At 46.5% G+C, this 24,531-nt stretch overlaps 1 protein-coding gene across 1 annotated transcript; it reads left to right on the top strand.

Annotated features, from left to right (window-relative positions):
- The first annotated feature begins 2,367 nt into the window (after positions 1 to 2,367).
- On the top strand, positions 2,368 to 23,291 carry IQCJ (IQ motif containing J). The gene is made up of 5 exons (XM_058843438.1): positions 2,368 to 2,376; positions 15,427 to 15,491; positions 16,337 to 16,417; positions 19,149 to 19,314; positions 23,244 to 23,291. Exons 1-5 carry the CDS (start codon positions 2,368 to 2,370, stop codon positions 23,289 to 23,291), a joined length of 369 nt encoding a protein of 122 aa, XP_058699421.1.
- The last annotated feature ends 1,240 nt before the right edge of the window (positions 23,292 to 24,531 follow it).

Here is a 24,531-nt window from a genome sequence, read left to right as displayed (position 1 = left end):
CATTCCAGAGGGATTGTCCTGCTCCAGAGGGATCATCCTGCTCCAGAGGGATCATCCTGTTCCAGAGGGACCATCCTGCTCCAGAGGGATCATCCTGTTCCAGATGGACCATCCTGCTCCACAGGGATCATCCCATTCCAGAGGGATTGTCCTGCTCCAGAAGGATCACCTTGCTCCACAGGGATCTCCCTGCTCCAGAGGGATCTCCCTGCTCTGTCTGGATCACCCCACCCCACCCCTGACCAAGCACTGAGAGCCAAATCCCCACAGCTCCTAAAACACAACAAATCCTTGGTTAAATCCAGCAGATGGGAATTTCTGGAAAATTCTGGTTAAACCATCCCAGCCCTTCTGAAATGCCATGGATGGACGTGGGGGTTGGCTGGAGCATCCCATTCCAGATCACAGCAAATCCGTGGTCAAGTCCAGCAGACGGGAATTGATCCTCCAGAAAAATCCTGATGAAACCATCCTGGGCTGCTGCAATTCCATGGATGGAATGTGGGGGCTGGGTGGGGATTTAGTGCAGCTCTGAGATCTCCTCACAGTCCCAGATCCCACTGATCAGAGAGGAAAATGATCCCTTTAGCTTTGTGGATTTCATTCCTGATTTAATTCCTGGGTTTGAGGCTGTTCCCAGGCAGCTCTGGGAATGCAGGAGCTCCTGGATTTTGGCTGCTTTAAAAGCCATTGGTTGGGCAGGGAGTGCTCATTATTCCAGATTATTATTCCAGTGCTAATTATTCTCATTATTCCAGTGGGAATTGATAGAGGAACATGTCCAGATCCTGCTTTCCCAGGCAGAGCTCTGTGTGTCCTTCTCTCTCTCCTCTCTTGTTCCATGTGCCCAAGGCCATCCATCAGATCCTGGGATCCTGGGATCAGCTCCAGGAGCACAGGGAAGGACAACCCCGGCTCCTGGGAAGGGCTGAGAGGGTTTTCCTGCAGGGAGAGGTGAGGAAGAGGGGCTGCAGCTCAGGAGACCAAATAATTCCATGGAAAACTGGAGTTTGGAGCACCAAGGGTTGTTGGTCTGAGCCTTCCAGAGTCTTTTGGCCTAAGAAAAATGGGAAATTATGACTATTTTGGATAATTATTTATTTTCCTTTCATTAGGAAAATGATTTATTTTCATTTCATTAGGCTCAGAGCACTGACACTTTACCACGTGCTGGAAATCCTTGGAATTACCCCTGGAAAATGGATTTTTGGCAATATTAGGGAAAAAAACCCTTAAAGAATTTGTTGATGAGCCTGAAGAGCATCATAAACCCCAGTGAGGCCACTGGGATGCAGAATTGGGATTGGAATTGTGGATAATAAAATTCCCATCGAGAAGGTGATGGAATGAACTCTTTGGAGTTTGTGCTGGCACCTGGGTTTATAAATATAATATATAAAATAATATAAAAGGTATAATATATAATATAAAATATAAGATATAAGATAAAATATATATAACATATAACATATAATAGATAGCATAACATATTATATGTAATATGTAATATATAATATATAATATATAATAGATATATGATATATGAGATATGATATATAATATCATATAATATATAGTATATAATGTATAATATAAAATATAAACCAGTAAAAAATAGAATATAGAATCGATAAAATAAAAGGTAGAAAATAGAGTATATAAAGTAAAATATGGAATATTGAATATAGAAATGAGAATATAGAATACAAAGTACAGAAAATAGAATATAGAAAATAGAAATGAGAATATAGAATATACAACATATAAAGTAGAATATATAAATGAGAATATAGAATACACAGTACAGAAAATAGAATATATAAACGAAAATATACAGCATAGAAAATAGAGTATAGAAATGAGAATATAGAATATACAACATAGAATATAGAAATGAGAATATAGAATACACAGTACAGAAAATAGAATATAGAAATGAGAATATAGAATATCCAGCATAGGATATAGGAATGAGACTATGGGATTGCCGTGTTTCTGTGAGCTGCACACGCCCACCCCGCCATTCCCTTTTGGAGCCAGCGTCGCTCCCCGCTGGATTCCCTGGAAATCGCTCCTTGCAGGGATCAGAGCCTCCCGTAAATGCAAGTTTGGCTCATTCCCATGGCTGGGAATTCCAGCGGATCCATCCCTGCGCTGGAGCCGTGCCACAAGTTTCTCATCTCGCTGCCTGCGGGCTGGCAGCTCCCGATCTGCCTCTTCCCGGTTTTTCCCCTCTCTCTTTGAGGATTTTCTGGTGCCTTCAGAGTGAGCTCAACTCCAAGGTTTGCAGCTTCCCCGTCTATTCCGGCTATTCCACAGCGCCGGGAGGAGCCGCATTCCTGCCTCCCTTTCCTGGGAAACTTCAGCATGCGGCTGGTAAGGGATTGAATTCCTGAATAAACCTCCCTCCGGTGCAGCTCCCTCGGGAATAATCCAGGGAAGGGATGCAGGGGGTGTGGGATGCCCGCCGGGACGCGGATGGGACTCGCTGTGGGATGCGCAGACAGAATTCCTTAAGGAATTTGGGATCCGGGGAGGCTGGAGAGGATTCCTGACGTGTGTAAGTTTATGAAGGGAATGGAAGGCTCCGTGCTCGGGAAGCGGGGAATCATCTCCGGGTGATAACAATTCCAAACAGCGCTTGGAAAAGATGCCTGAGGATTCTCAGGGATTCTGAGCCGCTGTGGCAGAATTTCCCTGGATTTCACTCTGGTTTTTACCAAAACAGCCTTTTATTCTTTTGGCTGTGCAATTCCTGGGGAAAAACGTGGCTGCGCTTCCCGGGGGGAACAGCCCGAGGCTCTGAGCCTGGGAATTCCGCAGGGATTTCAGCTCCTGGAATTGCCGCTGGATCGATTCAGGGCTCCAGGAGTTCAGCTGTTTGTCAACATGGAAAAGCTCCCGGCGCTGCCGGCTCGGGGCTGGATCCCGATGAAATCATCCCGGGAATGCTGCGGGACCGATCCGGGCTCTGGCGGAGGACCGGGATAATTCCTCGGGGCCGGATTGATCGGGGGTTTTTGGCGCTCCTGCCGGAGCAGCTGTAGCAGAGCTGGCTGGATTGGGCATCCAGGATCCCTTCCCAGCACCTTGGAGCGGAGATTCCCTCAGGAGCAGATTCCATAGGGTGGTTCCTTCCATCCCAAACTCCATCCCCTCTGCACTGGGCACACACAGCCCTCGAGGATTTCCAAACCTCATTCCAAGGTTACCCATGGGGATGTGATGGATGGGAGTCATATAAACACCAGAGGGTGGAAATAAAACAGGGAGAGGTGGGAGGAAACGCAGGGAATTGGGAATGTTCCTCAGGAATTCCAAGGGTAGGGAGGAGACCCTCGGGTGAGGATCCATCCTGCACATCCCATTCCTCACGGGAGGAGGAGGCTGAACACTTTGGGATTGATGGATCCTCTGCAGCTCCGGGTTCCAGAGTGGGTGGCTGAAAATCAGCAAATATTGAATTCTCATTTCTCCCAAGCTGGAATTAATCCAAGATTCTCTGTTTTCCAGGACAACTTGTCCAACACTGGAAACTCATTTGTTAAAGTGCACAGGGTAAAAAAGGTTGCATTAGGAATATCTGCCTTACCTGGAGCTGAATTTATTTGGATTGCCTTTGCTGGTTCAAGTTTTTCAGCTTCCCAAAAGGTTGGAGAAGCTCTAGACGAGTCTTTTAATTAAAATAAATCCAGAAGAATTTCCCTGAGCTGTAGGTGCTGGGATTCACTTCATGATCCCAATGCAGCCCTGTCAAACCTCTGGAATTGTGTCCAATACTTTTGTCCCCTGCTTTTCCTGAGAATTCCAAGGCACAGACAGAATTGGGAGTCCTTTCCCTGCTTTGAATCTCTTAAAACTCAGATTTTCTGTCACGAGGCTCCTGCAGGTTCCTGCTCTGGCAGTTTGGGGATTCCTGGAATCCCAATAAAACCAGGGAGACTCTTTATGTGCCCAAGGGCTAAAGCCTGGCTTTGTGTGCAGAAGCTTGTACAGACCTGAAATACAGGGAAGAGATCAAACACCAGGGAATGTTTGTAATTCCAGCAATTACCCTGGATGCCAAAGAAAACACAGGAATCAATGACAAACTGCTTGGGATGAGCTCTCTGAGGGGGAAGTTTTCCTGTTTCAGGGGGGCTTTTAGAGACCTGTGGCTCTCAGTGTCCTGGTTCCAGCTGGGAAAACACAGCAAAGCCAATATTCCATATTTTCTGCAGCTGGAAAACCTGAGAGCAGCATCCTGGATTCAGGTGGGCAGGAGAAGTGGGACACTTCCAGGTGTCATCCCAGATTTCAGGGCTGGGACCTGAGTTCCAACTCACTCCTCTACAACAGGTGGGATGAGTAACTACAGGGTGTAAATACAGAGAGGAAATGCAGAATGGAACTCCAGAGAGTAAAATCACCCAGAGAAAACATGGAAATGTCTCCTGAAACATGGATCTTAATCCGGTGTTTTACTGGAGTTTGGGCTGCTCATCCCGAGTTTTCAGCAGGATCTTGATGTGGGAACATTTCCATTTAGCCAGGTCAGAGCCTTTGAAGGGTTCAAGAGTGGTTTTGAGGGAAAACCAGAGAAAATATCCACGAGGAAAAGGAATTCTCAGCTCTTTCTCTGTGAGATCTGGAGACTGAACCGGGCAGATCCCTCATTCAAAGGGATGTCAAGGGAGTGGAAACAGAGCTGATTCCAGAGTGGAAACAGGAGAAGTGTGGAAAAGTGGGAATTTGAGAACAAATCTGACACTGAACTGGGCCAGTGAGCCCCACTGGGTGATCCAGGCTGAGCTGTTGGGAATAAAGAGCTGCCATCCCTCAGGAATGGGAGATGATTTCCCATTCTGTTGGATTCCAGAATACCCTTTCCCACCTTCAATAATTCCGTGATTCGTGCTGAAGGAAGCTGGATCTGCTCTCCCAGCTGCAGGAATGCTGCCATTAGCTTTGTGTGTAAATCCAATTACATCCCCCGGTGTTTTTTGCATTTCCCTTGTTCATGATTAATTTATTTGCCCTCAATTTCACCAAAATTCAGCATTTTCTGTCAGGTTTCACTGAATCCTGGTGTCACCTGCAACTCTTTCCCCTTGCTGCTCCTCTGCTTTTCCCACATAAATAATTAAAGGGATTTTTGGGAGCTCTGGGAAGCTCTTTTCAAGCTGTGCAAGTTGAGCTCATTTAATTCCTGAAGGCTGCACATCCACATCCTGATATCCAGGCAGGGAATTCATTTACATGCCATGGATGGCTCAGCCACCCCTCAACTGCTGGCATTTCGTCCCTGCTTTGGAATATTATTTACATTTATTAAAAAGCAGTTGGAGAATGTTCAACTTGGTGCCTTTTAAAACAATGTGGAGCGGCTGCTTTCAGAAAGACATGGACGAGGGTCTTTTATTAATTAATTTCTTGTTAATCCTTTAAATTCCTTCAATTATCAAGCATTTAAAGTGGTTTTTATGTGCTAATAACTGAATGAGAAGTGTGGAGCGTTCCATTTTTCCAGGTGCCTGAAATTCAGGGTGATTTTAAATCATCTCCTGTCTTGTTTTCCCTGTCCAGAAAACATCCCAAGCTTTTATCCCGTCCCCTTCCTTCTCTCCCTGAGGAATCCGATGATTCCCAGCAGTGCCTGACGGGAATTTTCCATCGGAAAGCGACGTTGTTGTGGTGGCCATTGATTGGAATCCTGATGGAAAATGTCCACTCGCAAAGGGAGAGATGCCAGAGGAATCTGGGAATGCTGGTGGGGTTTAAGCTCAGCCTAAAAGCTCCCCTCAGGATTATTTTAGGTCAGCATTTCAGCAGCTGGTTTGTGTTAAACTCCTCATCCCAAAGTTCTCACAAAAACGGGATCTGCCTACACCTAAAAATAAAGACCCAAATTGGGTACAATTAAAATTAAACCCGTATTCAAACTGCAATATATCCCAGGCAAAACAAACTGAATTATCCATTTACAACTGATTTTAAAGTGATGGTGGCTTTGGGCAAAGCCATCTTCCATGGAAAAGGGAAAGAGGGGGAATCTCTCCTTTAGTCCAGAGAACAGCAGGGAATGGAAGCCACTGGAGAAGGGAATTTCATGGATGATGTGCAAATGAAAAGCTCCTTTCTCCTCGGGTTTAGGATTTGAAGGAAGGATCCTGAGTGCTGTAATTAAAAGTGGAGCAGAGTCCTGAGGGTGATGGATGTGATTCCCACTGAGGAACCTCTGGGGTTTTTCCCTGGCAGAAAGTTGATGGGAATTCACCATCAGGACAGAGCAAACACATCCACAGTGGGCTGGGGGGAAGGAATTGCACTGGGAGTATTCCAAGGCAAATTTTAATTGAAAATACGGAATTAATTGCATGGAATTTCATGGTCACTTCATGAGGGGATGGAGGAATTCCCTGCCTGGGGATGAGGTGGCCTCAGACTTGTGGAGCCTGTCCCAGCCCCACAAACAACAGAATTAAGGAATTAAGGAATTTAACATCTGGCAATGTCTGTGTCTTAGTGGGAAATGTCTGTTTTTTAATGGGGAATGCCTGTGTTTTAGTGGGGAATGTCTGTTTTAGTGAGGAATGTCTGTTTTAATGGGGAATGTCTGTCTTTGAGTGGGGAATGTCTGTGTTTGAGTGGGGAATGTCTGTGTTTGAGTGGGGAATGTCTGTTTTAGTGTGGAATGTCTGTGTTTCAATGGGGAATGTCTGTTTTAATGGGGAATGTCTCTGTTTTAGTGGGATTATTTTAGGATTCAGGCTTCTGTTGCGGAGTTCTCTGGGAGAGGGATCCGTTTGCATTCCATGTTTGCCAGCACATTTCTGCTCTGAGTGCTTCCATCTCTCAGTGGCTCCTGGGTGTATTTTGGGACACAAACTTGTGTTTGGGATAAACTGGAGCCTCAGGAAGGTGAATGATTCATTTTTGGGAGGGGCTGCATCCCAAGTGACCGCGCACGTTGGGATCAATGTGTGTGCTGTGAATCCCAAAGAGGCGATTCCAGCCCTCTCCCGGCTTCTGGGGACTGGGAAGTCAGGAAAAAGAGATTCACTGACCATGGATTCATTTCAGCCTTCTTGGAACACCCCCAAGGTTGTGTTTGTCCTGGTGGGAAAATCCAATTTCGTCACCAGGAGCTTTCCTTGACCTCCTCACCCCAGAGCAGCCGCTGAGCTGCTGGAGTTCAGTGCAATGGTGCTGTTTGGAGCACATTCCCCTGGGAATTATTATTTCCATGAGGAAATATTTCTGATTTCAACTCTTCCCTGTGCTGTGGCTGAGCCAGGCTTTTCCAGAGTCAGCTGCAATTCCTGGGCACTGCCCAGGCCTGGCTGTGAGGAGCTGGAAATCAAAGCCCGTGGTGTGTTGTGCTATAATTTATGCCAGGAAGCAGATTTAAATTATGCAAATTGCTGTCTGCACTGAACCTGCCATCTGGAAAAAGTTCTGCATGCAAAAATCTGTTGGGGCAAGGCAAGGGATGAGGGATCATTGGGAAGGGAGAGCTGATGGAATGAAAACAAGCTGCTCCCAGAAAATTGGTTCCCCTGCTCCAGTCCAGTGGCAAAGCCGCTGTTCTGTAGGAGCCAGATTAATAAAGTAGGGATAAAATAATTGTTTAAAGCTGCTTTGGAGCTGGAAGAATTCTTTGTCAAGATGGATAAAATGCAGGTTAGGAGGGAAAGGAGGAGCCCAAGGGAAGGGTGGCACATCCAGAGCTGGAGGTGGGCAGGGATCAGCAAGGAAAGGCTGAGGCTGAGAGAGGAGATGTGGCCAGGAAATTTTGGGGAATGGGATAAATCCCGGAGCCATCCACCATGGAATATTTCTGTAATCAATGGGAAATTGGAGAGGTTGAAGGATGCAGGATTTGCTGCCTCTCCAGTGCTGAATCTCAGGGAAAGGTTCTTCCCCCAGAGGGTGCTGGGCACCGCCCAGGCTCCCCAGGGAATGAACGGGCACATTCCCAAAGCTGCTCCAGGAGCTGTGGGACAACACTGCAGGGTGGGATTGTTGGGGTGTCTGTGCAGGGCCAGGGGCTGGACTGGATAACCCCCGTGTCCCTTCCAGCTGAGGATATTCCAGGATTTTATATTTTCCATCAGAACAGACTTGTGTGACTCCTCCTCTCTCAAAGCCAGACCTCCCGTGGGGTCACATCACCTCCTGGGGTCAATTTTCTGGGCAATCCCTCTCTTTATGAGCAGGAATTGCCTTTCCTTGTGCCCCCAGGATGTCCTCAGGTAAAACTCTGCAGAGCCCTCTCCAGAAACCGCTGTTGGTGGGGACAAGGCCTTGTGGAAGTCCCTGGAAAGGCAGACCTTGGTTCTCCACACCCTCACAAACAGAAAACCTCGTGGCTTTCTCGTGTCCATGGAGCCCTTTCTGTGCCCTCATTCTGGGGGAGCAGCAGCGGTGGCGGCACCGTGTCCTTTGTTGGTTCTGTGACATCGGCGAGGCAGAGCAGTAATTACAGAAAGCTTTGTCACATTTTATTCTCTGCTCCTGCAAAGAATCCTGAGCACGATGCCAGGGCTGTGGAGAGACCCCTCGCTGCCTGCACTCCCATTAACTCCATAGGCACGGCGTTAATTTGGAAAAATAACAGTTGGAGGCTGTCAGGGATGCTCCATAAAAACCCCTCCAGCTCGTGCTGCAATGCAGACAGAAAACAAATGGTTCCCATTTCAACTTGGCACGCTGTAACCCCACTGAGCTGACTTCCCAGGATAAACGATTGCCATGGAATTGTATTCCCACAAGCAGCACGAAATCCCGTTTAAAAAGCATCACACAAGCCGGTGTATTCCTAATTATTTCTGTGATGAAGGAAGAAACGCTTCAGTGCTGGTTTATTTTTGCTCACCGTCCTCATTGCTAAGCTGGGAGTGCTTTTCCTCTTTCCATGGAATATTGGGAAGGAATTCCTGGCTGGGAGGCTGGGGAGGGGCTGGGATGGAATTCCCAGAGCAGCTGGGGCTGCCCCTGGATCTCTGGAAGTTTCCAAGGCCAGGCTGGATGGGGCTTGGAGCACGCTGGGATAGGGGAAGGTGTCCTGGGTGGAATTGGATGGGCTTTAAGATCCTTCCCAACCCAAACTATCCTGGGATTCTCCAGCAGGAGAGTCTGGCTCTCAGGAGTTCCTCGGATTGGGATGGCACAGCTTCACAGTCCTGCTGCTTTGATGTTTTCTGTTGGTTTCTTCTGTCCATGAATTTGGTTTTCCAACAAGGAAGAGATCACTGAACCAGGGAGCCAGGTGATATTCCTGGGATTAACCCCTAAATGTCAGGCTCGTGGTTTATGTTGGTGTTAATGTTTCACATGGGATGGAGAACCATGCACTTCAAATTCCCCATCCCAGCTCAGTGTCCCACTGGTGAGCCCAGCACAGAGATGGGAGCGCTGGAATTCCTTCCTGTGACAGGAGCACAGCCCAACACCTGGGCAGCCAAAGCACCTCTGCACCATCCCCAGGAGATTCTCCTGGCTCAGAGATCATCATCACCCACCTGCCCTTTCCTTCCTTTCCTTCCCACAGCCAGAGCTGATCTCCCTGGAAAGCCTTTCCCTTGATTTGACCTTCACCAGCCCCAGCAATCCCTGACAAAGGCAGCAGGAGAACACCCAGCACCAACATTTGTATCTTTTTTTTTTTTAAAGCAGATTGTGACAGATCCCTCCCGTGAATGCTGCAGCTGCACAGCATTAAAGCATTTCCAACAGAACATTTCCAGAACATTTCCTTCCAGCTTCCCCCTCACCCCTCCACGCACACACGGAATCCACAGGGATGCACTCCCTGTGCCCGTTTGACCTTTTCTGCCGCTTTTCAGTTGATAAAGTTCACTCCTGTGACCTCGGTGCAGCTTGGCAGTGCTTGTGTGTTGTTTCAGTGGTGTTCCTGACATTCCTGTAGCGTTAAACCTGGCAAAAATGGGACGTTTCATTCTAAGGCTCGGCTGTGAAAGGTCTTTGGTGTCATTGTGAACTTTGAAAATTAAAGGTGTTCTAAAAGCAGCTGGAAAAAAAGAGATTTAATCAGTGAGATGCTGCCATGGGGGAGCCCAAGGGCTCTGCCTTGCTTTTGGATGACAGAAAAGTTCAAAGCTCTGGTGAATTGAGTTTCTGTCCTTTCTGCCCCTTGGATGGAGGGAGGATGGAGACATTTCAAAGGAAAGCTTTTGTGGTTACTCTTTATTCAAATTCAGTTTTAGCCTTGGAAACCCAGAGCAGAGGCTCTTTCCCAGCACAGACTGCAGGGAGAGCAGACACTGAGGGAAGGGGGGTTCTCATAATTTTTGGGGCTCCTTTTGCTCTGAATAATTATGCAGCATTTTGCTTTAGTTTGGAGCAAGGTCCTGGAAGGGCAACAAAGCCGATGTAATTCCACCCCCTTCCCATAGCCAGGGCCTCCTTGCATTATCCCAGGTTTTGTTTGTGAGCTCTGGGATTTGATTTGCTTTTTGATCTGATCTTGTGATGTCTGGGAGTTGAGACCTTTAATTTCCTGTCCTGGTGGATGTGTCTTTGAAATCCTCCCAGGGATGTGTGTGTCTGCAGGAAACTGGGACTGGGAAAAGGTCTCTTCCCTCTGTAAAGATGCACAAAAATCCTCAGCCAGGGAGGGCAGAATTAACAACCCAATCAAGGCAATATTGTTTCACTCAGTTCATTACAGGCTGACCCCATCTGACTGAATTATCTGAGGATGCTGCAGGTCCTGGGGTCACCTTCACATTTCCCAGAAAAGAAATTCCATGGGGCAGGACCAGCTGCTGCAGAAAAACAGGAATTTGGCTCTGGGATTGAAGAATCAAACTTCCCTGGATTATTTGCTCTCAGCTGAGCAGCACCAAGAGCAGTTCCATGTCTCAGAAACTTGCTAAAAAACTTTAAATCGGTATCTTTTGGTCATAATGGGGATTCCCAGAAAACCAGCTGGGGTTCTAATATTTATTTTTTTTTTATTATTTTATACATACTTATATAAATGAGCGGCAGGTTTCACTTGGAGAATATTCCAGAAAAAATCAGTGTTGAGGCTGGGAGTTGTGTGGCTGCCTGGGTAGAAAAGCTGGGAGGAATCAAAGCTTTTCCAGCTTTTCAGGATGGAGCAGCCACTGAAATCAGAAGGAAGAAAAATTGGATGTGATGTTGAACGAGTTCTCCTGGCAGCTCCTGTGAGCTGAGGAGCAGAATTAGGGAGAACTGGAGATTTGGGAAGCAAAGCTCAGTTTTAGTTTGCCTCCAGCGTTTGTGATTAACCTCTCCTGCCTCTTGCTCTTCAGGGCAGCAAGGCTGCCAAATCCAAAGCAAACTGCTCCAGAGACAATTCCATTTCCACTGCCCGTTAAATATCCCGTTAAATATCGGGATATTTCTTTATTGGAACGAGGTTGATGGGAATTTTGGATGTCTGTGGCTGAGCTCAGGAAGATTAATTAATGGGAGCTCCATAGATGCCATGGCTGGGGTGATATCGAGAAATAAAGCCCCACCTGCCTATTTTTTTCCGAAGTGCTGTTGAAAAATATCCAAATGTTTCTTTGGAATTCAGAAATCCAGCTCTGTCCCAGCATCTCAGCACTGGAGTCACATTCCCATGGATTTTCCACAGAATCAGGCACAGCAATGTTGATTTGGGAGCTGTCTGGGGAGCAAACTCAGAGTGCCAGAACAAGACTAATCCCCCTCTGTGTTTTCTCTAATAAAAGGGAAGAACACTAAATAATTAACGTCAACAAATGAAAACTAATTTGCCGATTTTTAATTTTCCCCCCCATTGTGTGATCCCTGTTAATGAATTATTTACCAGCCAGAGATGAACATAAAATGAAAAGATTTCTCTGGGGTCTGCTGTGTTCTCTGAACATCCAGGCTAACTGTTTAGATATACATATATATATATTTAATTTATTTTTTTTTAAGAGTGAAAAATAACCCCAGAGAAAACAGCATTCAGCAGGAACCAGGCAGGAATAAAAAGAGCTGCAGCCTCCAGAGGTTTTCCCATTTCCTCCTAGACCTGAGATCATTTGTCTGAGGCTGTTTGTGAATTATTCATACCAAGTGGAGCTCTTTGCTTTCCCAGATTGAATGAGACCGGTTTCCATCTCAGGGCTTCCTGTGCTGTGTTTTTTTGTTTGCATTTCGGGTTTTCCTGGGATGCCCTTTATCCCAAAGCCCTGTTGGATGCTGGGGGATTCTGTCAGTCAAACATCCAGAACCTGCTCTGAGCTCCACGCCCAGCGCTTCCCGCAGCACACGAGGCAGCTGTGGGAATGGGAATGGGATAACTGAGGAGTGAAAAACCCTGGGAACGGTGCCGTGGTTCTGCTTTGACTTTGGGGTGTGACCTCCAAGGGGAAAACGTTTGTTATTTTAGCTCTGGGTTGATTTTAAGGGTCCTGTGCATCCCAATCCCTGTGTCAGATCAGCAGGAGCATCCCAGTCCATGGAAGTGTCTCTGCTCGTGGCAGGTGATGGAATGAGATGGGATTTAAGATGCCAGTTCAAAACGCTTCTGCTTCAGCTGCCACTCGAAGCCTGCTTAGGTTTGGTTGTGTTAAATAGGATTGGGAAAAGAGATCCAGGATTGGGAAAACAGAGCCAGAACTGGGATGAACTCCAGTGTGTGTTCCAAGGCTTCCTTGGAGTTCCCAGCCCCACCAGCCTCCAACATGAGCAGCATCTCCTCACCCCATGGGCACTGGGGCAGTCTCATGCCATGGAATTCCAGACTGGTTTGGTGGGAAGGAGGAGGAGGAGAGATGAGTTCCACCTGCGGCTGAGTTTCCTTGGCTTTTCCTGCTGCTGGGCACCAGAGACACAACTTGAGGAGGAGCACTCGTGGCTCGATGCTGTCGTTGTTCCCTGGCCCTGCTCAGGTTTGGGAGGAGCCACCCTGGTGTTTGTGTGGAGCCATCCTGATGTTTGTTCCTGAGGAGCCATCCTGGTGTTCATGTGGTGCCATCCCAATGTTTGTGTGGAGCCATCCCGGTGTTTCCCTGCTCCAGGTGAAGAGTGGCACTGCTGCACACGGGATGAGGTTGCCGAGCAACCGCCCGCAATCAAAAACATCCTCGGAGCCATCGGCGGCGTCTGAGAGCGGAGATTTCGCTCCTCAGCAGCTCCGGAGCCTCCTCCTTCCATCTGTGCTCGCTTCACCTGGAAAGCTTGGCAGGATTTCCTTCTCTCCAGTGCTGTGGTTTGTGCACAGAATCCCGGGATCATCAAAAGCCCTCCAGCATCCAACCAGTGCCCAATCCCACCTTGTCCCTGAGTGCCACATCCAGGAGTTCCTTGGACACCTCCAAAGATGGGGACTCCAAGCCTCCCTGGGCAGTTCCGAGGCCTGACCGCCCTTTCCATGATAAAATTCCTGCTGATTCCAGCCTGAGCCTCCCCTGGCCCAGCCTGAGGCTGTTCCCTCTCCTCCTGTTCCCTGGGAGCAGATCCCAATCCCAATCCCAATCCCAATCTGGCTGTCCCCTCCTGTCAGGGAGTTGTGCAGAGCCACAAGGTCTCCCCTGATTCTCCTCCACCCCCCCAGGCTCCTCAGGTTTCCTCCTAAAATCCCAGGAAGAAAATAATGTAGGAATAATATTTGTTCATAGATGGGATTGTTATTTTTTACAGGAACCTTCTGATTCCCAAACTTCATCCCTCTTTTGGGAGAATTACAGACATTCTCCCATGCTGAAAAGCTGAAAATTGGATTAATAGATTTCCTTTCTGTTTTCAAACACTCCTCTGTTGTTGTCACTAAAATTATCAGGCTCAGGAGCTATAAAAAGAGTTTCCTGCTTTTTCTGGGGAAAATCCCTCCCCTGGGAATTCAGAAATGGATCTGTCATGTGAGATTTCCCCCTGCCTCCCCCTCCCTGCCGTGCTGGAATTTACCCCTCCTGCGTTCCAATCTCCTCATCCTCCTCTCCAAAGTAACCCAGACTCAAGTGTGTCGTGCAATTAAAGCAATTTAAAAAATATGAAAAAACATAAAATTAACAAACCCCAGGGTGCTGGGTATGCTCAGGCTGAAAAATAATTGATGGATAAATGGAATGAGCACGTTAAGGACTAGGAAAAGACACTTCAGATTGCTCTGAATGTGCTCCTCAAGCTTCCCTGGATTTTTTTTCCCTCAGTGTCTCCATGTCTGGAGCTGCCCAATCCCTGTCCACATCTGGATCCAGCTGAAGGAGGGAAAAGAAGAGCCCAGGAAGTTTCAAAACACATTTGTTTTATCCGGGCAGTGAGAGTCACCATAACTCATCCTGAGTTCCAACCGGAGCGTGGATCCCTCCCAGTTTAATTCCCTGGAGATTGCAGGCGGCTCGCTCCGGGTGGGATGTGGCGCTGGGGGTGTCGCTGTCCCCTCGGTGCCCCTGCAGCATCCAACCCCTTTCCCACCCCTTTTCCATGTGCTCAGCACCACGGGCAGCTCCATCAATCCCGCTGCCAGGAGCACGGATCAATATCCCACGCTTAATGACGCCCAACTGGAATTAGGATCGATTTCCTGTCTCCTCCTCTTCCCAATTATGCAAACTTCGCTGTGCCCTTCCAGAGCCGCTTTTATCCCGGCTTTTAGAGGCTCTGCCCAGCCATGTTTAATTCAGAATAGTCAAAAACGTCACAACCAATTTGGGCTTTTGCTTTTTTGCTCTGTGTTCAGTCTTCACCCCGGGGTTAATAGAAAATGATGTCAAACACCAGGAGTGATTTATGGAAGTCAGGCAGCTTTTGGCACCCTGAGCTATGGATAAAGTCAACTGCAAATTGTTTTCACATTCTAAATTACTGTACCCAGCTCTGGAGGAGGCTGGAAAAACTGCCAGAGGGAAAATGCAGGAGAAGGAAAGGTTGTGTGGTTATCTCTCAACTGAGCTGTGCCTCCCAAAAATTCCATTTTTTAAGCCAAACCTCTGTGCTGAACTCCAGGGATGTTTTTTTCCTGGGAATTGCCAGGGATGTGGGGATTCCCAGCTCCTCATCTGCCACATTACCCTGGTGCCACCTCTGCTGCTGGAACAGGAACTGGTGCAGGCTGGAAATCTCTTGATTAAGAGCCTGAATAGGTTTTGATTGCAGAACAAAGTTTCTGGAAGCAGGAGCTGGTGCTTTTCCCAAGATCATCTCTGGAATCAAAGAATTTCTTTCCAGGATGGGAAAGAAAACTTCCCTCTTTTACTCTGTGCATTATTTTTTGTAGCTCTGATATTTCCTTTCAATCTTGTGCTGGATTATCAATAAAATATCGGTTTCTTTATCATTATTATGGATTTCTAGGTTTAAAATCTCACAGGTGGCACTTGAGGGATTGTTTTTGTTTCAGGGTTGACTCAAAACTTCGTTTGTCTTGAGACTGAGAGGGAATCTCCAAGGGCTTCCCATAAAAAATTGAATTTTTTTTCCTCTCTGTTCTTGCAGGAAGAACTCAGGAGGCTCCAGCACACCCTGGAACAGGGCAACGATGGCAAAGACTCACTCCAAAGGTAAACGCACTTTTTCCAAAATATCTCACCCATGAGAAAGTGAAATGGATTTTCTGAGGTGTGAAACCTTTGCTGAGGGATCCTCTTTGTCACAGACAATATCCCAAATTTCTCCTTTCTCCCATAGACAATCCCTGTCTTCAGTTACAGGAGGACAATTTCTGACAATGACACCATTGAGAGCCCACTAAAGTCTCCAAACAACTCCACAGCTTGGGGTCTGATCTCCCAAATTTCCCAGCCAAGAGCTGCCACTCAATCCCTGCTGCTGCTCCCATCCAAGGCAGTTCCCAGATGCTGGATTTGGATATTCCAGCATTTTCAAATTGCTTTCTTCAAGCCATCATTTCCCAGCAGCAATTCCTCAGCCATCATTTATTACAAAGCATTTATTCTTCACCCCCCACGTGGCTTTTGCTGCTGTAACTCATTTGCTGCCAGCATTCCCATTGTTCCCTTCCATTTCCCTCTCCAGCTTTTCCAGCGTGGCCGTGGGGATGGATGGAAGTTAATTTAGCAGGAATATCTCTTAGATTTGCCAGGGTTGTGGGTTTTTTTTATTATTTACAGCAGCTCTTTGCTGGTTGTACCTGTCCCTGGAGCTGTGGCAGATGGGAGATTTAAAACAGGGATTCAAGCAAGTTCCCACTGGAAAACTGGATCCAAATTCCCATTTTTTTTGGTGGGAGCTGGACACAAAAGCACAGATAACTTTCTTCAAAAACAGCAACACCTTGTGATCAGCAGCTCTTGTTTGTTCTTGTCCAGATTCCAGAATTCTTTCATAGGATTTCAGGAATGTCAGGCTGGAACACATTAAACTCATTTCCTTTTCTCTCCCACAGCCATCAGCTCGCTATGGATGAAGAAAATAATATCCAGGAATATCCTATCGACCTCCAGCCCTTGGAATCCAAAGTGAAAATGTGAGTAAGGAAAAGTGTTGGGTCTGTCTTGGAACACAGCTGAGGGTGTCCAATTCCTGAGCTACTGGATCCATCCTGGATTTCTGTGTAACTGCATAAAACAGCTTCCAATTAGCAAATTAATTAAGTTCTCTATGTTTAAACACGTGGAGCTGAGAAAATTGGGATTGTTCAGCTTGGAAAGAAGAGAAGGATCCAAGGTGACCAAATTGTGACCTTGCAGAGCCTGAAGGGGCTCCAGGAGAGCTGGAGAGGGATTGGGGACAAGGGATGGAGGGACAGGAGCCCCTGGGATGAATCAGAGTCACACAGAGTCCCCTTGAACTGAGCTGCAAACGTTAAACATCGGTGTTGCACTAATTTTGTTATTTCCTCTGTGTAACTAAAGAATATTTGGGAATCTGCTGGATTTTCCCATGAGAGCAGAGAAGCCAGAGGAGGGAAGCGCAGCACAGAGCCTTTTCCGCAGCGTTTTTCCCATCCACCATCAGTTTCCCAGGGATCCCCTGAGAAAAGCAGCCCTGGAAGTGCAGAATTCCTGCTCTGGGTGTGCAGCACAGCCCTGAGGCTCGGGAAAAGCGGGATTTCCTCGGGAAGCAGGGCAGCACATCTGTGTGGATCAGGAAAATCGGGATTTCCTCGGGAAGCAGGGCAGCACAGCCTGAGGTTCAGGAAAATCGGGATTTCCTCGGGAAGCAGGGCAGCACATCTGTGTGGCTCAGGAAAATCGGGATTTCCTCAGGAAGCAGGGCAGCACAGCCCTAAGGCTCGGGAAAAGCGGGATTTCCTTGGGAAGCAGGGCAGCACATCTGTATGGCTCAGGAAAATCGGGATTTCCTCGGGAAGCAGGGCAGCACTGCCTGAGGCTCGGGAAAATCGGGATTTCCTCGGGAAGCAGGGCAGCACAGTTCTGAGGTTCGGGAAAAGCGGGATTTCCTTGGGAAGCAGGGCAGCACTGCCTGAGGCTCGGGAAAATCGGGATTTCCTCGGGAAGCAGGGCAGCACAGCACTGAGGTTCAGGAAAATCGGGATTTCCTCGGGAAGCAGGGCAGCACAGTTCTGAAGCTCGGGAAAATCGGGATTTCCTCGGGAAGCAGGGCAGCACAGTTCTGAAGCTCGGGAAAATCGGGATTTCCTCGGGAAGCAGGGAGTGCTGACCCCTGGTGCACCGCCGGGAAGGGAGGGATGCGCATCCCGGGGCTCTGGGAATGAGGTGATTTTGGGAATGAGCTCCCGAACTTCCAGATGCCACCGAATCATGGAATGTTCGGGTTGGAAGGGATCTTTAAAGACCTTTTATTCCAACCCTGAGCAGCGATAGCTTCAATTAGGGCTCGTCAGCCTGACTTGGGGTGGTTTTAGGGAAGGGGCATCTCCCACCTCGCCAACCTCATGGAAAAAAATCCTTCCTCGTATCCTAAATCAACCTTGGAATTCTAGAATAATTTTAATTTTTGCTGTACATTGCATTCTATGGAGTTTCTCCTGGGATCAGTTATTCTAAAAGCCTTGATTTTAAATAATTAAAACTTGCCCACATTTTTATCAGAGTCCAGGATTCCTTTTGGAGCCTCTCCCAGCACGGATCCTCCAGCCCTGGAGGAGGAATCGCCTCCATCCAGCAAACACTGCCTCACTTACAGCCCATTCAAATATTAATGCAATATAATATTAAGATATTAAAAGGACATGAAGTTTCAAATGAAAACTCAGTGTCTTTTAAGCTTTTGGTCATGAAAATAAAAGCCAGATAAAAGAATCCATTTTCAGGGAGCTTTCTAGGAGGGTAATTATGGCTTAAGCTCAGTCTATTCTCCTGCTTTAAAACAGAAATACATATAAATATAAATATAAATATAAATATAAATATACATATACATATACATATACATATACATATACATATACATATACATATAAATATAAATATATAGAAGTAGAAGTAGAAATAGAAAAAATAGAAATAGAAATAGAAATAGAAATAGAAATAGAAATAGAAATAGAAATAGAAATAGAAATAGAAATAGAAATAGAAATAGAAATAGAAATAGAAATAGAAATAGAAATAGAAATAGAAATAGAAATAGAAATAGAAATAGAAATAGAAATAGAAATATTTGTCATCCCAGTGAATAAACCCTCAATTGCTCTAAAAATCCTACAAGGAGCTAAGCCTGCAGAGAATTTGTGGATGCTGGAATTGTTCCAGGCCAGGTTGGGATAGTGGAAATTGTCCCTGCCCATGGCAGAGGATGGAATGAGATGACATTTTCCAACCTAAACCATTCTGGGATTCCATAATTCCATGATACTTCTCTGGGTCTCAAATTCCAGTTGTATCTGAAATGTAGATGGGAAGTAGAAGGTTGTTAATTCCCTTAAATGAACAAATGGATATTTTTATTTTGATTATGGGATGTAGGAGTAATTCCGGCTTCTGGATGGCCTCAACTGAGATCACTTCCGTAGGTTTTGGGGTTGGGTTGGACTCTGAGGAATGTGGAAGGAGTTTGGAACCAGATGAACTTTAAGATCCTTTCCAACACAAACCACTACAGAATTCCCTGACTCTCCTTAATAAATTCCCTAAATTATCCCAGTGGTGCCTTATACAAACCCTACAGAGGTAACTCCACGTGATCCTCATCCAGCCAGGAAAACTAAACACAGGAACCCCCCAACCCCAATGTTTTGAGCCAGGGATCTGGATTGAAATCCTTTGTTCCCTCAGCATCCAGCGAGCGTGGCGTGAGCACCTGCAGCGCCAGGACCTGTGCAGCCCATCCCCAACGTCACCAACAATGTCCCCAACATCGCCAACGTCCCCAACGTCATCGACCTCGGGCAAGATGAGCAGGTCTGTCAGCATGAACACCTTCTCCGACAGCAGCACCCCCGTGAGTCCGGCTGCAATTCCTCCTTTTTCCTTTGTTGCCTTCTTTTCTGGGGTTTGGGATAAGTGGAATCTCAGATGTGGGTTCAGCAGGTTGATAATGGGTTAAAAAGGGATTTTGGGGTGTTTCAAATGGCCTCCAGACAGAGATTGTTCTTGTAGGCTCATCAGGATGTGTGAGTGTGGATATCAGACCTGGATTTCAGCAGGTTTTGGAGGTGTTCTTGCTGGAAAAAAGGTGTTTCCAAGTGGTCTTGTGTCCTGTGTGTTTAGGATATTGTGTTCCCAAAAAATCCTCAAACTGTGGTGCTTTTCCTGCAATGAAATGTGTTTTCTTGGCTGATTTTTTGTTTTGTTTTGTTGGTTGATTTTTATACTTGTTTAAAAAGAGTTTGAGAAGTTGATTTAGGGGTTCAAAATTAAATTTTGGAATAAATATTCCAGCTCGACCAGTGGCTGGAGGCTGCATTTCTCTTTTTAAGGTGACTCTAAATAAACCCCAAATACAGATCCCATTTTTGGAATACAAACAGCTCTGTGACTGTCTCTGAATCGGGATTTTTAGGTCAATAAATAAATAAATACAGAGTCTGGAAATGTTGCCTTCAGCTTTGTGATGGAAGAACAAGGAATTACTGACTGGAGTTCGTGGAATAATTCAGGAATTCCAGCAATTCTGGTGTGGTGTGTGGTGCAGGAAGTGTCTCCCTGCTCCTGAGGAGGGAACAGGCTGGTTGGATCCTTGCTGTCAGTGGATGTTTCCACTCACAGGACAGCATTTGGTGTCTTCTGAATCCCTACAAAAATCTGGGAATCATTGTCAGTGGTGTTCTGTAAGCTGAATAAATTTAATTCTACCTTCAGTTGCAAAGTTGGAGCGATTTTAATCTCGTAAAGCCCAAGGCACTGATCAAACAGCTTTTCCATGATAAAAACCCTGATCATGGAATTTTGGGGATAATTTGGCACTTTCAAGTGTTGATCCAGGTGTTGATCCAGGCCCAAAGTGAAGCTGGTTCCAGCAGGTTTATTTTGGGACACAGTGCTTGACAGAATTTAATAAAATATTCCTGAGGGCACTGCTTTATATTTAGTTGGGAGCTGGAGAGCAGGAGGATAAAGTGGGCTGGAATATTGGGTTAGACACTGATGTCTCATGGATTAAAGGGGTTTGGTTCCTTTAATTAGAGGAATAGATGAGGATATAAATGTTTATCTGCCACTGGAATCTGCTTCCAGCAGAGGTCCCTCGTACCCTGTGCAGGGACGCTCGCGGGTGCTCCAGAGCTCCTCCAGCACGAATCTCGTTTGGAAAATGACGTTTTTGGGATGTCTGGGGGTTCAGTAAAGGCATCCAGGAGTTCTGTATTTGTAGGGAGAAGGTGATGGCTCCATCTCTGAGTGTTTGTGGGTAGAACACGGGGTTCCCCCGGACCTTCCCCGTGGAGAGAGCTGATGGAACGGGTGGAATGTCAGAGCTTGAGGGATGAGATGAGAAACAGAGAATTCTTGTTTGGCTGCTGCTTTGTAGCAAAGAAAGGTTTGTGTGTGTGTAGTACAAGCAGGTTTTTAACTGTTTTAACTGGAAAAGATCTGATCACTGATCAGATTGTGGGATGAGGAGCACACAGCCTGGAGCTGCGTTGTCCTCACTTGCTTTTGTTTTCCTTTTGCATCTTAATTCTTGCTAAAAGGAAATCAGAAGACAGACGTATCACAGATTTGAAACAATGTTCTTCCTTGAAAATGTTTTTAATTTTGTTACTGTGTAGAAAAGTGCCCAAACTTCCCTTCCTAGATGGGTTTCTGCTTCTTTCCTCCAAAATCTCTGAATGGTTTGGGTTGAAAGGGACCTTCAAGCTCATCCCACCCCTGCCATGGCAGGGACACCTTCCACTGTCCCAGGCTGCTCCAAGCCCCTTTTCCATTCCCTGGAAATGTCCACCTGGCCTTGGACATTTCCAGGGATCCAGGGGCAGCCACAGCTGCTCTGGGCACCCTGAGGTGCCCACCCTGTGCCCAGGGAACAATTCCTTCCCAGTATCCCATCTAAATTTCCATTCCTTCAGCTTGAAGCCATTCCCCTGTTCTGTCACTCCAGTTCCCAATGAAGTCTCTGTCCTCTGTCCTTGTATCCCCCTTCAGATTCTGGAAGGAGCTCTGAGCTCTGCAAACAACTTCCACAAGTTGTTTGGAGAAGACTCCAGGCTGAAAAATTCCACTTTTCCCAGCCTGTCTCCACAGGGGAAGATCTCCAGTCCCCTTGTCAACGTCATGGCTTCTTCTGGACTTTCTCCAACAGTTCCACGTCCTTCTCACCGTGGGGACACCAGATCTGGGCGCAGCATTCCGGGGGGGTCTCGGGAAGAATTCCATGTCCAGGAGGATGTGCTAGGCCAGCTCCCACCCTGCTGGGCTGCCCGGGAGAGGAGCGGGAGCCGCCCGGGAAGCGCTGGCGGTGCTCGGCCGATCAGCACCGCGGGCAGCGGCGGGGCCGGGCCCGCTCAGCACCGCGGACAGCGCCAGGATCTCCCGCTCCTCTCCCAGCTCGCTGCCCTTCAATGGGGATCTTACCCCAACCTTGTCACTCCTGACCTCCCGTCCTGTCCTAAAAATCATTGGGATGCTCGTGAGAATGGCAGGAACTGATTTCGTAAAATTCCCTTTTTTTTTGCTTGAGCCAAGTGCTCCAATAGGCAACTTCCTACCAATAAACGTTTTTTTTAGAGGTGTAACCACACAAAAGCTGCTTTTCCAACCGGGAATGGTTATTTCCCTACCCTTTCTCCATCAGTTGATGCCACAGAAATATCCAGTGGGGAAAAGAGGCAGGATTGAACTCCTCTGCCCCAAACTCCACTTTGTTTGTCCTTCCTGCCCCATGGGGCAGCTTCAAAGCTGGGACCTTTCCCAGTGATTTATAAAGGTTTGGTGCTAAAATAGAACAAAATCTCCCTGCAGCCTTTTTGTGTTCTTCGGTCTCCCAGGAAAATCCCATTTTCCCACTGGTGTCTGTGACATTCCCAGGTGTGTTTTGCACCTGCAGGAGAGATGGGAAGTTGAGGAAGAGGGAAAATCCATGTGTGGGAGGCAGTGAAATCCTAACAAGCAGTGGGGTGTTAATTCGGGGAACATTCCCTCTTTCCTGCGAGCCTGAATTCCCAAATCCATGAGCAGCAGAGTGGGAACCATCTGATAAATATTTACAATGTGGTTTCTATATAATGTAAAAATGCAAATCCTTGCTCTTGAGCAGCGTGGATGGAAACATAATTAAAGATGAGGGAGACAAATCCAACTGAGATGAAAAGGCCTTAATTAGAAATCAAATATTTGATGGGTTGGGGAGAAACATTAACGCTGATGTGGCTGTCAGATAACACTTGGAATGAAGGGAACATGGAAAAAAATGTTGTTTTCAATCCTTCCCATTGGCTTTGGATAATCTCAGCTCTGAATGTGAGCAGGGAATTCACAGTGCTGTTGCCTAACGTGGAATTTGTCATTTAAATGGGTTTTTATGGAGAAATCGTTGTTGAGTTTGTGTTTATTTGTGTTCATAATCATCCCCAGTGATTATCCAAGTTTAAATCCCTTACAAATATTATCCCATGGGATTTTAACTGCTGGGATACAAAAGGACCCTCTCGATCCTTTCTGCTGGTGGGAGCAGAACACCAATAATTTCTTCTTTTTTTATGCTGTGTGTATTGAAGGTTGGTACTGATGTGATTATTGATGCCAATTTGAGTCCTCGTGGTTTAACAGCAGCAAAATCAATCCAGAAATGATCTTGGTTGATGATAAAATCACTGATAAGACATTTCTGATGATGTTTCTGTGGGAATATTCGGCTGTTGGAGACACTTGAGAACAGTTCTTGGAGTTCTGGGGTGGGTTTAGCTCTGTGAAGGTTCATGGTATCGATGAGAGGTCTCAAAAATATTTTTATTTATGTCCTGCTTCAGGAAATTTGGCTGAATCCTTTATAAATCCTTTCTAAGTTAATTCTATGTACAATATCTCATTTATCCCCACAGCAGGGAAATTCCACAAATTTCTTCCTTTTACAAAGCCAGGTCCCCAAATGAAAATAATATTAATGAAGACTTTAATGCTTAATTAAACAGGGGGGTGCAGATCAGATCTGCACCAGCACAGGAAGTTCTTGGGGGGTTTCTCTCCAGCCCTGTGGCAACACACTGAAAATCCAGAATTTCCTTTGTCTGAGGAACTTCCAGAGGGCAGGAGTGGATGGGATATCGGGAAGGAATTCTTCCCTGTGAGGGTGGGGAGGGATTTGGGTGGAATTCCCAGAGAAGCTGTGGCTGCCCCTGGAATCCAAGGCCAGGTTGGACAGAGCTTGGAGCAGCCTGGGATAGTGGAAAATGTGGGACTGGATGAGCTTTGAGGTCACTTCCAAACCAAACAATTCCATGATTCTCTGCCCTGAGCAGCAAGCTTTGCTGATGGCATTTGCAATTCTTTGGGAATGATGACAATGGGATGATTTCCTTAGGCTGGAGAAGATCCCATCTTTTCCTGCTGTTTAGGATGCACAGCTAAAATATCCTAAAATATGTCGAGTTTCCAATGAGACCCTCTAGGATCTCAGCTTTGGGTGTTGGTGACTCGAGAGCTGGGAACAGATGAGGACACAGCAGAGCACACCAATAATTCCTAGGAATTATTTGGAATATCAGGATCTGGCAAATCCAAAATTACGACGCCTTTTGTTGTCACCCTTCCCAAGTGCTGACAATGACAGAGATCAAACAGCTCAACCCAGAGTCAAATACTGGAGCAGTGCAGGAAATGGGAATGGACTTGGAATGGCAAGGAAAGACTGGGAATTGGTGAATCTCCAATATGGAATTATTTGAGACAAGGAGATTTCCAACCACAGGTTTCCCACAAGGAATTATCTTCACTGGCTGGAATGGATTCTATTTTCATGGGACCAAAATAAAATGGGGAAAACGTAAGAAATTTAAGTAATGGACAATAAAGTCATGATTAGAGCAGTAGGAATTAGATATATAAAATATATTTAATAGAAATTTACTGGGATGGAGGGAAAATCCAATGGAAATTGTCCCATCCTGAGCCATTAAATTATTTTCGCTGTTCTATCAGCACTGAAATGTGGCAGCAGCACTTTAATGGGGTCTATTACAGGACAGTGGATCTTCCCAAATATATCCAGATTATCTCCTCCCAA

This window comes from Poecile atricapillus, chromosome 8 (genome assembly GCF_030490865.1).
Source record: "Poecile atricapillus isolate bPoeAtr1 chromosome 8, bPoeAtr1.hap1, whole genome shotgun sequence".
Taxonomy (NCBI): domain Eukaryota; kingdom Metazoa; phylum Chordata; class Aves; order Passeriformes; family Paridae; genus Poecile; species Poecile atricapillus.
This window is presented reverse-complemented; position numbering and strand designations above follow the sequence as displayed.